This window comes from Ostrea edulis, chromosome 6 (assembly GCF_947568905.1).
Source record: "Ostrea edulis chromosome 6, xbOstEdul1.1, whole genome shotgun sequence".
Lineage (NCBI taxonomy): Eukaryota > Metazoa > Mollusca > Bivalvia > Ostreida > Ostreidae > Ostrea > Ostrea edulis.
Window position 1 is genome coordinate 37,679,509 of NC_079169.1, and position 15,851 is coordinate 37,695,359.

The window sequence follows — 15,851 nt, forward strand, 5'->3', positions numbered from 1 at the left end:
CTTAAGGCCGGCTTTTATATTCATAAAAATATTGAAAATATTCACTTTGGTATTTCAACAAAGCAATAAGCTTTCGCTCCGATTAATTTCTCCATCTTTAATCCATAAACATATTGTCATATATTTCAAACAAGATTAATCTTATTGATTCATGTTTGGCTTTGATGTAGATCGTGCGGTTTTTGAAAGCTTTTAATTTCGGGAGATTGGTAGTTTTGATACTTTTGCAAGCAGTTGGTACCAGTCATCAAATATTTTGCGAGGTTGTAAATCCTCGTGAATAAACTAGAATTTAAGTAAACACTGTTAAACCGGGTCTACCAGTCTCAGGTAAACACCGTTAAACCGGGTCTACCAGCCTCAGGTAAACACTGTTAAACCGGGTCTACCAGCGTTAGGTAAACACTGTTAAACCGGGTCTACCAGCCTCAGGTAAACATTGTTAAACCGGGTCTACCAGCCTCAGGTAAACACTGTTAAACCGGATCTACCAGTCTCAGGTAAACACTGTTAAACCGGGTCTACCAGCCTATGGTAAACACTGTTAAACCGGGTCTACCAGCTTCAGGTAAACACTGTTAAACCGGGTCTACCAGCGTTAGGTAAACACTGTTAAACCGGGTCTACCAGCCTCAGGTAAACACTGTTAAACCGGGTCTATCAGCGTTAGGTAAACACTGTTAAACCGGGTCTACCAGCCTCAGGTAAACATTGTTAAACCGGGTCTACCAGCCTCAGGTAAACACTGTTAAACCGGATCTACCAGTCTCAGGTAAACACTGTTAAACCGGGTCTACCAGCCTATGGTAAACACTGTTAAACCGGGTCTACCAGCTTCAAGTAAAATCTGATAAACTGGATCTACTCTACGAAGAAATTCGTTTATACTCAGGGCGAGACTGATAAAATGGGATTTGTTAGCTTAGCTGCAGAACTGTAGCTCTATGAGAAAATATTGGGACAAGTCTGTCCCTGATTTTTTCAGAGAGCTACAGTTCCGCAGCTACTACTAGTTCTGAATATAGTAACTGATAAAAGCCGGTCTACTCCAAGTAGACACGGAATATTCTGGGGTCATTTAAATTCGAGAGGCTCAATTTTCGTGGATTGTTGAGATTCTACAGTTTCGTTCGAAATTTTGCGATATAGTTTCTGTACAATGAATCTTTAAATATTTTGTGTATTTCGTCAAGGTTTGAAATTCTTGGGATAATGTACGAAAATTGACCCCCCCTCCCCCCCGAAATCTAATGATTCCATAGTTTAGGTCACCTACATGTTTGCCAATGCAGTGTTCTACGAGACAAACGTTTGAGTGGGGAGTGAAACGGCTTGCGTGACCTAGGCTAATGATTCCACAGTAAAACAAAATGATAATGTACGGAGTATTAGTGTTCCACTATACTAGACTGTTTCTACCTGTTGACTGAGATAAATAATAATCACCATACCTATGTTCGGCAGCAGACTCAGGACGACGAGAACTGTTATCTCCTTCATGTCTGATTGTCCACGGGACGGAGACAGAAATGATTCAGCAGGGAGGGAAAAGATTGATATATCGCCTGCTAATATCCGTCATGAAAAGAACTAATATGAAGGAATGTATAGAACTTTATTAGGGAGACATGTGTTACTTATAGCTATAGAAACATATTGAACTGGGAGAACACTGCACCGGCCACGGTATTTGACCTTATGCACTGTGGGTATTCCGTGGCGAACACGTGAAACACGCATAAATGAATAGTGTTCACTCAATTCTTAACGTCATCATTCATACTGTCAAAATTATACTTTTGTACTTAATTTGGAGGACGAATCTATAATTTCTTTTCTTTATCAATTTATGTTAAACTTGTTTTCATTGCCTAACAAAGTATAAATCGTTTCAATTAAACAGTACACTCTTACCCTATTATTTGATAAGATTGACAGGACATCTAAGCGAAAAAAGAGGACGCTTTAGCGGCAGAGAAGTTGACATTGAGCGGACGATAATAAGTATATTAGAGCGGATTTTCTAAACGTGTTATGGATACTTAAGGGGAAGATTTTCAACACTTTTTACAGCGCTCTTCTTAGAGTCTTTTGATTTATATATAAACATGAGGCCTGCTCATGATCCGTAGACGTACGCGGGACTTGTTTGTAATATGTGTATGTACATGGGGCCTGTTTGTAACCTGTGTATGTACGTGGGGCCTGTTTGTTGTAACCTGTGTATGTATGTGGCGCCTGTTTGTAACCTGTGCACGTATATGGGATCTGTTTGTAATCTGTGTATGTACGTGGGGCCTATTTGTAATATGTGTATGTACGTGGGGCCAGTTTGTAACCTGTGTACATACGTGGGGCCTATTTGTAATATGTGTATGTACGTGGGGCCTGTTTGTAACCTGTGTACATACGTGGGGCTTATTTGTAACCTGTGTATGTACGTGGGGCCTGTTTATAACCTGTGTACGTACATGGGGTATGTTTGTAATCTGTGTATGTACGTGGGCCCTGTTTGTAACCTGCATACATACATGGGGCCTGTTTGTAACCTGTGTACGTACATGGGGCATGTTTGTAATCTGTGTATGTACGTAGGGCCTGTTTGTAACCTGCATACATACATGGGGCCTGTTTGTAACCTTTGTATGTACGTGGGGCCTGTTTGTAATATGTGTACTTACGTGGAGTCTATTTGTAACCTGTGTACGTACATGGGGCTTGTTTGTAATCTGTGTATGTACGTGGGGCCTGTTTGTAACCTGTGTACATACGTGGGGCCTGTTTGTAACCTGTGTATGTACGTGGGGCCTGTTTGTAACCTGTGTACGTACGTGCGGCCTGTTTTTGATATGTGTATATATGTGGGGCTTGTTTCTAACCTGTGTACGTACGTGGGCCTGTTTCTAACCTGTGGACGTACGTGGGGTCTGTTTGTAACCTATGTATATACGTGGGGCCTGTTTCTAACCTGTGTACGTACGTGGGCCTGTTTGTAACCTGTGTATGTACGTGGGCCTGATTGTAACCTGTGTACGTACGTGGGCCTGTTTGTAACCTGTGTACGTACGTGGGGCCTGTATGTAATATGTGTACATACGTGGGGCCTGTTTGTAATCTATGTATGTACGTGGGCCTGTTTGTAACCTGTATACATACGTGGGGCCTGTTTGTAACCTGTGAATGTACGTGGGGCCTGTTTGTAACATGTGTACGTACGTGGGGTCTATTTGTAACCTGTGTACGTACTTGGGGCTTGTTTGTAATCTGTGTATGCACGTGGGCCTGTTTGTAACCTGTGTACATACCTGGGGCCTGTTTGTAACCTGTGTACGTACGTGCGGCCTGTTTGTAATATGTGTATATATGTGGGGCCTGTATGTAGCCTGTGTGTCTACGTGGGCCTGTTTCTAACCTGTAGACGTACGTGCGGCCTGTTTGTAACCTATGTATATACGTGGGGCATGTTTGTAACCTGTGTACGTACGTGGGTCTGTTTATAACCTGTGTACGTACGTGGGCTTGTTTGCAACCTTTGTACGTACGTGGGGCCTGTTTGTAACCTGTGTATGTACATGGGTCTGTTTGTAACCTGTGTACGTACATGGGGTCTGTTTGTAACCTGTGTACGTACGTGGGCCTGTTTGTAACCTGTGTACGTACATGAGCCTGTTTGTAACCTGTGTATGTACATGGAGCCTGTTTGTAACTGGTGCACGTACGTGGGGCCTGTTTGTAACCTGTGCACGTATGTGGGGCCTGTTTGTAACATGTGCACGAACGTGGGGTCTGTTTGTAACCTGTGTATGTACGTGGGGTCTGTTTGTAACCTGTGCACGTATGTGTGACTTGTGAACTCATGATCCGTGTACCTACGTGGGCACTGTTCAGGATCCATGTACCACGTTAGGACTGTTTATGCACTGTTCTCGTTAATATTTTGAAGAGTTGTTATATCAGATGATGCAGAAGAAGTGCAAAATTTGTTGTATGAAACTGCATCAAATCAGTTATTGCTCTCATCAATTAACTTGATGCGCACGTCAATGTGTTCATATTATTACTTGCAAAATTTGATTCGGAGCTCGATATGAATGATTCTATCATTTCTTTAATTAATTCAGTAGAAAGTATTTCTGATTATTTACAACGATTCTATATAAGGCTATAATGCACGCATGAATTCTTTTAATGAGAGAAACAAATTATTTAAAGAGTTCATCAATTCAATGGTGGATATGTTGAATTGAAGATATTTCTTATTGAATAATTGCTCTGTCTGAAGGAATTATTGCCCGCATCAATTGAATTATTGATATTAATAATTCTATTGAAGAGGGCAATAATTCACTTATTGCGCGTATTAAATGAATTGATGCGCGCAATAATTGAATTATTCCTCTCATCAATTGAATTATAGAGCGCATCAATTCAGTTGTTAATAACATCAATGAATTAGAAAAGAGCAACGATTCAATTACAGCATGCATCAATTCAGCAGAATAATTAATACTATCAATAATTCAATCAATGCGCGGAAAACTTTAAATTGTGGGAAATCATTAATTATTTGAAGAGATCGTTAACTGAATTGTCGCGCGCATCAGTGAATTGATATCTTTAAATAATTAATGATATCTTCAATTATTTCAGTCTATGTTAATGTGGCACTGCATGTACATGTATATGAACAAAAACTCACCAAACTGAGTGAATATGTTCCGATTGCAGTTACTATTTTAAATATAAGCTAAATGTAGAAAAATTAAAATGATCTATATAATTGCTTACATATTATCATTAGATATCATGAACAAAAAATCGAATGTATAGGATAGGTGAATTTCTTCACCATGTGTCTTCCTGGCTCATCAAGCGATGTACAGATTCTTGTGTGCATAAATTAATCCTTTTCACACGAGTGTCATTTCAGTCTTCCACAGGCACCTTAAAGCTGACATGAATTAATAAATACGTACACCTTTCTCATCTTATCCGCCATATTTCTCTCGGGTAGCCTAATTTACTCTACCCGTATATACCCCAAATGTGATTGTCACACCTGAGTGATTTTTCTAGGTGGACTCGACCAGTTCACATCTCCGATAGTAATATATAGGGAATGCGAAACAAATAAAATAACAGTTTAAAACATTATGCTTTGCTCAAAATTACAAAATGTTTATTGTATACCAATGCAACATTCCGAAAGTTTAGATAATTTAGAAAAGATGCAAAAAAAAAAAGAAAAAAAAAAGAAGCTTTTCTTGCATACTTACAAGTGCATGCAAGTATTTGTAGTTTCTTATGAAATAAATGCGGAGAAATCATTTGCCAATTACATACTGATAGAATGGAATAAGCAAAGAGCATAAAATATATTATTTATATCAATTCTTGCAAAATACAGGTCCATGCCATATGCATAATATGTAATGCACGTGGCATATTCGCCAAAAAAAAACTCGTATCAAATACGGACGTCTAATCAACAGGTATCGGAGATGTGCACTTACCGAAAATATTAGATTCTCTTTATTCTGATAAATCCACGAAACAAAATGATAAACTCCATTTGTATTTCGTTAGAACTTTACAACAAGTTGTCATTCCATTATACAGACTGCGACACACTTCACCCGTGCCAAATAGGGTGTATTCAATCGGGGGAGATGTCAGAGTCGAAAATTTTTCCTGTATTGAATGCTTGTCTGGTCGAGGTTTTGCAGTTTATAGAAATCGGGAATCTAATCATATACACTGAGCATCTGGTTGGATATATTGCGTGCTCAATTCAAAATTTATCGATGATCATATACAAACTTGGATATACAAATAAGGGAATAATGATAGAAAATATACATCTGTTTGAAAATGCGGGTATTACATTTGCAATCCATAATAAACAGTTGATTACACAAAGACACATATAAAAGGAAATGTATAAACGAAAATATAGTTTTATTGTTTCTTTGGGAACCACATGATTATTTACGGTCTCCGTATGTCCATATTCATTGATTGGATATGAGAGAGAGAGAGAGAGAGAGAGAGAGAGAGAGGCTGTCCTACTTCGATGTACAATATATCATTTCACAGAAGGAAAGAAAATTGATCACTGATATAATAGTAAGCTTACAAGCATTAAAAAATTTTCAGCTATTTAAAAATTTGTTATTGACAATATATTAAAAACTTACAGGAGTTGATGCTTATAATTGAATTCATTACAAATTAAAAAAAAAAATATCAGTTTTAACTGTGCGTGTAGAAAATACTGACTTTGTATGTTAGAATAACGGAAAAAAGTAAATTTTCAAAAAAGTGGGGAGAGCAGACCATCACAGCCTCCCTGCCCACCCCAACCCCCTGTATACGTGCCTGGAACAACATCAATTCGTGTTGAAAGAAAGGTGCATATCTGCATTTTATTAAATTCCAAAGGAGCTCGGATTTATGTGTTCCCCTACTGATTATTTTGTATGCAAGATTCGTTCCCGAATTTAGAATCATGCTTTCAGTCAGAGCAGAAATAAAATCATTTTGAAGTGCATCTAGTTTGAATGCAAATGTGGGGTTCCTTCTTTTAATTTCATCAGACTCATTTGAATCCCCTCTCCCAAACTATGCAGCTTTGTTTTTATTGATATCTAAATCGGCATATGAATCCGGATATACATTATAATGTTTTTTCGTGATCATATAGATATCGATACTAAAAAATGTTGATACTCTTGCCTTTTGCATACCCTACTAATGCATTACAGTAGATTGACACTGTATCATATATATAAAAAAAAAACCTCAACACGAATTTTACTAATTTATGAATACTAACATCTTATCGAATACATTTGAATTTGAAATTTCGACGTACAGCGGTATGTCTATTTTCAGAATATATCCATTGCGCCAGATCTCCGAAATGAAAATAATCAGTATGGCATGTTACAGAAACGTTAAAATACACATATGCTATAGTCCTGCAATGCATGCATGCGATTTTTCTGAATACATGTATTTATGTATTCGTGAATGAAGTTCCTACCCTTAAAACTATCTTGGCCTTTATGCATTTTGTTTTGTGATTTTGGTTTACCATTCCTTACACTGTGTAAATGAAGTAAAACTTGGTAAAGGGTGCAATTCTACACCATACAATTAGTATGCATGCAAGTGTTGAAAAGCAAAATGTACATGTAATAACCAGACATGTATCGTCATTTTTCATGGGGTGGGGGTACAACAGGAAGAAAAAAATGGAAAATTGGATTCTTTAAAATTTCTTGCCATTCAAAATAATAATTAAAAAGATGAACGAAAACATCAATAAAATAAAACATAAAACCCAAACAAACCAAGATGTTTTATCCGATGTTCAAAGTCCTAATGTGGAGGCGAAGGGTTACAAGAGTCTTTCATTTTGACTGCCTCAATAATTTCCCCCTACACTTTATTTTCTTCCATCGTTGGGGATGGGATGGGGTGGTTAGGGTCCTCTACTATGAGTGCCTCATAATATCTTCATTTTCTTAATTGGTGGTGGTGTGTGTCTTCTACTATTATATCAGAACTTTCAAGCTGGGGTGAATTTTGGGGGGAGGGGGTTGTCACCCAATATATTTTTTATTTGCATTACAAAATAACGGCCTCTCACTTCTGCATCTGTCGGCGCGGGTTCGAAACCCGCTCGCGCCGGTGAGAAAGTTTCCCAGTTTACTTTCGGAAGGTCGATGGTCTCTTCCCGGGTACATTGTATCTGGTTTCTCTCTTCCACTAACAAAAACTGGGCGCCACCAGATAACTGAAAAATTGTTGAGTGTGGCGGAAAACATAAAAAAAAAGAAAAAAAAATAACAAAAAAGTGGATATTGTTATCAAAGGTGGGGGACAGACACTATTGACCCCTCCCCTTGATTCTACGTACTTTGACCTTTGTATTTGAGAGAGGGCCTACATATATAGGCTATGCCTGTTGCCCAATCCTGTTGAGTTTCTCAATAAAATATGTTTAGATAAAAAAAATTCTATGTGCTTGATAACTACGCATGTGATAAACTCAATTATTACATTTTGCATTACTACAATTTGCATCCGACGCAGAACGTAATAAAGCAAAATGGCATAGATATATAAGATCTATTAAGCGCCGAATTAGCATAAAATGAAGTAATTGAATTGAAAATAACATTATTTAAAGATGTGTTTAATTTTTAATTATTGCGTGCTTTAAATGAATCAAATAAATCTGTAATATCAATTAATGAGAGCAATATTGAGTTACTGTTCTGTTATACATGTATTGAATTAACGATATCATTTGTCTTAATAAGAGCGCGATTATTACAAGATCATCGTTTGAATCTCTCTCTCTCTCTCTCTCTCTCTCTCTCTCTCTCTCTCCATACACTCGTACCGTGTTGTATATGCAAATTATCTATGCACAAACAATTTATGTACCTAAAAGATTTCCTGATTTATAAATCTGCAATACTCTGACAAGCAAATCATACGGTATAAGGATTCATGGACAATACAGGGTAAATATTCTACTCTGATACTTCCCCTGATTGAAGATAGCTGATCGGCACGGGCTAAGTGTGTCGCAGTCTGTACAATGGACAATGTTGTTTACTGTTGGAATACAAATGGAGTGTACCGTTTTGTTTCATGGATTATGCTAATAAAGGGAGTTTTACTATTACTTTGAGTATTTTCGACAAGTGTACACGTACATCTTCGGTCCTTTACAGATATTACGAGTAGACCCAGGTAAATAATCATCCGCATTCGATGCTTTTTCATGGCGAGCATACATGACCATGTCTTCTTTTTTCATATAGTAGTATTTATATATTTGCATTTTGCTTGAAGTAAGTGTGAATGGTATAGATTTTATACCCTTTGTTTATTCCATTTCATCAATAGATCTAGATAATAGATGAAATATTTCTCCTCGTTTTTGTATAGTTTTGACGTATTTATTGCAAATGTACCACATTCACGTAAAGAAAAGGCATTCTATATTTATTTATCCAAAGCTTTTAGAATGATTTACTACTGTACGATATGTTTATTGTAATTTTGAGCACTGCATGGTGTTTCAAAACGTGATTTCATTTCTTCTTGGTGTCCTATAAATTGGTATCGGAGATGTACGTGTTACCTGTCGAAGCTACCCGCACAGGTAAATCGAAGACACTGATGTGAAGTGAAGCGTAGCACAACTCGTACCCTTATATACCATGCGAACCCTGATACATATAACAATAGAATATCCAACTAATATGGCGGATTAGCAAAGAAATATGGCGGACATATAGAATTATACTATATTTATTAATTCATGTCAGCTTTAAGTGTGAAGATCTTGTGTACATACACCCCGCCCTCCTTCTACTAAATTTAAAAAAAAATGTAGTGTATATGTAGCGGACAGTATAAGAGGGAACTTATACTGCCTCGCTAGAGAACTAGTTTTTCTAGTGATGTGGTAGAACCTCTCTCTTGATCACGCAAGTTAAGCAACGGCGAGCGTGAACAGCACTTGGCTGGGTGACCGCTACACGTTACAAATTGGTGTCAGCGTAGTGATTCTGGTGTTTGGCGGGAGGCCTGCTTCAGGTAGAGTCTCTTCGGAGCTCTGGATACGGACGTGGATTCGTCCGGGGACGACGGTGGTTGTCGTCGGGAACGGCGGGTGCCGTTACTGAGCAGGTGCCAAACACTCAGAGAGGACTCACGCTAAGCTTCGGGACGAAGCTTCTCCGAGTGGGGGGAAGTGTAGCGGACAGTATAAGAGGGAACTTATACTGCCTCGCTAGAGAGCTAGCTTTTCTAGTGATGTGGTAGAGCCTCTCTCTTGATCACGCAAGTTAAGCAACGGCGAGCGTGATCAGCACTTGGCTGGGTGACCGCTACACGTTACAGTAGAATCAATAATTTATTCAAAATATATGATTTCCCCGCCGATCACCTTAATAATAATTATTACATTTATTAGTATTTCACAAGTGGTCATCTCAAAAGCTTACAGAAAAGTAGAAATTGACTATTCAGAATGACTTGTGAAAGTTATTAGTGGGGGGAATCACATATTTTGGATAAATTATTGGTTCTATATTTTTAATAGATTCTAGAGGGGGTGCACATAAGATCTATACACGCTGTTCATACTTCAGGTGCCTATGCATTCTTCTGCTAACGTTTGAGTCAACTGATGGATGTTGTTTGAAGGAAGTTGGAGACGTTGAATACGTCTACCAATTTCTTCCACATATGTTCGACAGAGACAAATCAGTTGCACGAAAGTTAGACTAACAGTAACTTGTCATTAACTCTTACATTTATATAGTGTTGACTTGAAGTTGACTGTCAGTTAAACTTAACGAACATTTGTGCAACTGGGTCATTACGTATACACTGACAGTTCAGTTGCACAATGTCGTTAATTAGCGGGAAATCCTGATATTCTCGGGCGTGGTCGTGATGTCATGTTGAAACAAGAGGGAGTTTCCTGATGAGACAAGTGGTTGTTTGGAGTGCATACGAGTTGGTAAAACATGAGACCCCAAGTATGGTGGCTGATTTGTGCCACTTTACAGTTAGTCGTCTTTTCGAGGCGAAAATAAAACGATAATTATGCCTCGTTCACACGAAGAATTTAATTCGCATTAAACGTAAGTTAATGCGAATTAAATCTGAACCGCGTTCACACGGAGATTTTAATGCGCATTAGTTTACTTCGAATCAAAATTTACGTCGGGATTTAATGCGAATTAAATTTACTTCGCATTAGCTCCGTGTGTACCAACCAGACCCAACCTGACAGAAAGCAGTCCCAGGGCAGTCCCGCAGCTGTCCCAATAAACAAACCGAAAAGCAGTCCCAGTAGGCGGGGTTAGAATAACTAGTGGGAGGAGCAAAGACGACAGTGAGATTATCAATAAACATTGTCGATAATCGCTGGAGCGCGTCCATACGGTAGTCGAAAGTGAAGATAAATGACTTACAATGTAATTAAAGAGAAAAACAATACATTATACATAAAAACAGCACATAAGTAGTATAACGCGGCTCGATGGCCGGTTCAACTGAGTGCACTTTTGAGGTCAAAAGGTCAAGTTTGAGAACGGAGTGGCGAGCAGGCGAGGTAGGGCGTTGCTAAGGTAGCGCGTGTCGAGGTAGCGCTAAGGCGGCGCGTGCCTAGTGCAGTGGTGTGCAGGGGTAGGCCGATATGAAGTAGAGCGCGTGCTATGACGCAACAATGGGTCGATAGCACTATGACGCAACAATGGGAAAGAATCGATAACACTAACTAAAGTCGCTATGACGACGAGACCTGTGTGAATCCTTTAAAAATTCAGAATGAAAAACGCATGATGTGAAGTTTACACATTTATTAAATAAACAATTTAATTAATTTAGAGAGTTATTGACGTTGTGGAACATTCTATATGACGCTGTGGGTGAGCTAGGACTGGAACATTATAGCTGGCGTTGTGGAAAAACCTGCTTTTCTATGACGTCACAATAAGTATATAAACGCAATACACAATTTGCGTTGTCACTTTCATCAGCATGTCTGAGCGAATACCCAACGACTTACGGAATAGCAGAAATGGGGTCCTAACCAATTATATTGAACAGCGATTGAGATTTTTAGAGGAACAACTACACATACAGCGAGAGCGTGAATTAGAACTCCGCAGAGAAAACTGGCGACGAGTGAGATTTTTACAGCGGGGCGGGGGGATAGCCAGAGAAAAACGCCAGTTAGTGTCGGAATATTATCGAATCAAGCTCGACAGAGGCCGCCATTCCAGGAAATTTAAAGTGAAACAAAATGTGTACAACGTTACTTTCAAAGAGCTTCCAGATTCTTCCTTTATTCGGCGATTATTCAAAGATATACTCAAAAATGTGAAACGGGAAATGCAGTGCAATCCCAATGATTATGTACGGCTCAACATTCGACACCCGTCTTTGGATTCCGAGATTTGGGTTGAATTTACCCAGTCTAAAAACCTCAACGAGGATAAAATTTTAAACAAAATAGAAGCCGTACAGCAATCTAAAAAAGAGTTCCTGATGACAGACGGAGCCACACAGTTAGATTTTTTTCATGTCAAATATCCTCAAGGGAGTGGCGGTGGTATGAAGAAAAAGCATCTGCACGTGGATAAGGAGAAATTTAAGATTTCCAAGAGAGCCATCGTTCGTATTCAAAACCCCGACGATTCTTTATGTCTTCCTCGAGCTATTGTCGTGGCACAGTTACACAGTCAAAAACCCGAGGTTCCGGACCCCGAATGGGAGAAGAAATGGAAACGTATGAGACTTGGAGATGTACGAGCTCTCGACCAGAAACGACGGGCCTTAGCGCTCATGGAACTCGCCGGGTGTGCAAACGACCACCCGTGTGGGCCTCAGGAATGGGAGAAATTACATCAGGTCTTGGCTCCCGAGTATCGCTTGAAAATATTTCAATTTAAGACAAACACGCAGCGATTACGATTAGACCCCATCTACAGAGGTCAGGGGAGCGGAAAATGTTTGAACATCCTGATGGATAACGAGCATTACGATACCATAACATCGATGGCGGGAGTGACGGAAAATACATATTATTGTGATTACTGTGATGTTGGATATAGCCACATCGAAGACCACCGTACCGTCTGTCCTCACCGCTGTTCGTTTTGTTTAGCCGATTCTCCCTGTACCCCGGACGGCACCCGCACGGAATGTGCTCATTGTAAGGGTTTTTTCAGAAATGCTGCGTGTTACCAGACCCACTTGAAACCTTACAGTAGCAATACCGCGACAACCGTGTGTAATTTAATGGGACGTTGCGACCAGTGTCAGAAATGGATGTCTAACCAATTATTAAAGGGACACGCGTGCGGGGGAAAAACACAATGCCGCATCTGCAAGAAACTCGTCACCATGCCACATTGGTGCTTCGTACAACAGAAACCCAAGCCCAAACGCAACAAGGAATTAAAAATGTATATTTATTACGACTTCGAATGTACACAGGAAAACGGAATTCACACCCCTAACCTCTGTGTGGCCGAACGCGTGTGTCAACATTGCGACAGTTTAGACATCGACATGCGGTGTGATCACTGTCATGCGTTTGGCTCGCAACGCCGCTTCGTATTTCAAGGCCCCGATACCTTAAAACAGTTTATGGACTGGTTATTGGAGGCCGAGACGGACGAGAAGGGTAATGTGACTTTCAAGCACGATGAAACGACCGTCATTGCGCACAATTTCAAGGGATACGATGGGCAGTTCATCTTGAACTATCTAGTGCACACGGCCTGTATCAAACCTGCAGTCATCCTCAACGGCAGTAAAATCTTGTGTATGGGAGTGTTCGGCTTGAGATTCATCGATTCTTACAATTTCCTCCCCTTTGCCCTGGCCAAGATGCCCTCTGCGTTTGGATTAACAGAACTGAAAAAAGGTTATTTCCCCCACTTTTTTAACACGGAACAGAACCAGAATTACGTGGGGCCTTATCCCGATGCGCACTACTACAATCCTGACGACATGTCGATAACCAATCGCGAGGCCTTCTATACCTGGTACAATCAACAGGCCGGGAAAGTGTTCGATTTCCAGAAGGAATTCCTGGCTTACTGTATCTCGGATGTGGATATTTTGCGCCGGTGTTGTGCGCAATTTAAGTCTACCCTCTACGGACTCGTCCGCGTCGACCCGTTTCAGGAATCCATCACTTTTGCTAGCACGGCTAATTTAGCGTATCGCCGAGGATTCATGGCACAGGACACCATAGCCATCATCCCCAATATGGGATATCAACCGTCGCGCCGCTACTCGGCCAAGGGTTGCCGTTGGCTCACCTCCCTGGACCGCAACATACGTCATGCTAAGAACGGGGGCGAAATTACCATAGGCCCTTATACGGTGGACGGCTACGAGGAGGAATCCCGCACCGTGTACGAATTTTACGGCTGCTACTGGCACGGGTGCCCCACCTGTTATCCGAATCTGTTGATGGAAACCCACCCCCATCGAGTCCAGCAGACGTATCAAACCCTGTACGAGCAAACCTTGAAACGCGCCGCCGCCTTAGAGCAACAAGGATATACCGTCGTGAGCATCTGGGAACACGAGTTTGATCGACAAGTGAAAAACAATCCAGAGTTACAAACATTACTACGAGACCTCGATATTCAGGACCCCTTAAATCCCCGCGATGCCTTATACGGAGGTCGTACCAATGCCACGCGCCTCTATTGCGAGGAGGGAGACATGCGATACGTCGATGTGTGTTCTCTGTATCCTTACGTGTTGAAATACAGAACGTTTCCCATCGATCATCCTCAAGTCATCACCAGCGATTTCAAGAATGTGAGAGAGTACTTTGGTCTCATTCGTTATCGTGTCTTACCACCCCGAGGTCTGTATCATCCCGTCTTACCCTATAAGACGGGAGGAAAATTACTTTTCCCCTTATGCCGAACCTGCGCCGAACATCGCAACTTAGGACCCGACGATCGATGCAGTCACAGCGATTCAGAACGCAGTCTGACTGGCACCTGGGTGACCGTAGAAGTACACAAAGCTCTAGATCTCGGTTATCGGCTCGACCGCATCTATGAAGTCTGGTATTTTGAAAAGACCAGTCAGGACTTGTTTCGATCTTACATCGATACTTTTTTAAAAATTAAACAAGAAGCTTCCGGATTCCCCGATCATTGTCAAACGCCCGAACAAAAACAAGACTACATCGATGAGATCCGGCGCCGGGAAGGCATCTTCATGAATCTAATAGACATCGAGAAAAACCCCGTCCGTAGAACCATTGCCAAACTCTTTTTAAATTGTCTCTGGGGAAAATTTGCACAACGATTACAACTACCACAAACACAGTATTTAACCGATGAAGAAGAATTACAGAAAAAATTACAAGATGCCACTCTAGAAATCAAAGGAGTCGAGCTGCTGGAAAATCGAGATCATCCGGAAACTGACATGATGCTAATCAATTATCAAGAGAAAGAAGAATTCCTAGAAGACTGTCCTTTTGGAAACGTAGTGCTGGCTTGTTTTACCACCGCACACGCTCGTTTACATCTCTACGAGACGTTAGAACCTTTGGGGGATCGCGTCCTCTATTTTGATACCGACAGCATCATTTACCAACATGACGAGACCCAATTTAACCCTACCATTGTCAACAGTTTAGGCGGCTGGACCGATGAATTGAGTGGAGATCGTATCATCAAGTACATGTCGGGAGGCCCTAAAAATTATGCATACGAGACCCAGGGGGAAAAATCAATGTGCAAAGTCAAAGGACTGACGCTCAATTATCGCGCTTCTAAGATCGTCTCACTCGCTACCTTAGAAAAAATGTTAAAAGGAGAAGAAGAAGTCCACGTGCGTTATCCTCACTACATTCAGAGAACGCGCCAGCACGATGTTCGCACCATCCCCTTAGTAAAGAAATACCGCGTAGTGTACGACAAGCGACATCGGGTTCACCATTACAACACGCTTCCTTATGGATATTAGGTATAAAAAAGGAAACGCGTCTTGAGAAAAACATCAGTCTGCAAAATGAGTAAATACGGATCACTACAGAATCCTTCAGTGCCTTCCTATGGTGAATTATCGGCTCGTCTAGCGTCATTTCATACAGCCCCCGATATTCTGTTGAACTTATTACCTAACATTGCAGAAGCCGGATTCTTTTACAAAGGAATGGATGATCATGTGCGTTGTTTTCATTGCACATTGTCTCTCAAACATTGGGAACCCGGGGACGATCCTTGGATAGAACATGCCTATTGGAGCCCTCATTGTGCTTACGTGTT

At 40.6% G+C, this 15,851-nt stretch overlaps 2 protein-coding genes across 2 annotated transcripts in view; one reads left to right on the forward strand and one right to left on the reverse strand.

Moving 5' to 3' along the window:
• LOC125682970 (perlucin-like protein) overlaps positions 1-1,711 on the reverse strand; it is a 17,182-nt gene extending 15,471 nt beyond the window's left edge. Inside the window, exon 1 of the mRNA XM_048923622.2 lies at positions 1,452-1,711. Within this exon, the coding sequence (XP_048779579.1) occupies positions 1,452-1,500 (49 nt within the window). The 5' untranslated portion in view covers positions 1,501-1,711. The remainder of the gene's footprint in view (positions 1-1,451) is intronic.
• A 9,866-nt stretch (positions 1,712-11,577) lies between these two features.
• Positions 11,578-15,549, forward strand: LOC125647143 (uncharacterized). Its single transcript, XM_048873827.2, has one exon. It carries the CDS (start codon positions 11,578-11,580, stop codon positions 15,547-15,549), a length of 3,972 nt encoding a protein of 1,323 aa, XP_048729784.2.
• Positions 15,550-15,851: the final 302 nt, after the last annotated feature.

Bases quoted from the DNA above. Each gene is read 5' to 3' on its own strand.
- LOC125647143 (XM_048873827.2), top strand. From the start codon at position 11,578: ATGTCTGAGCGAATACCCAACGACTTACGGAATAGCAGAAATGGGGTC.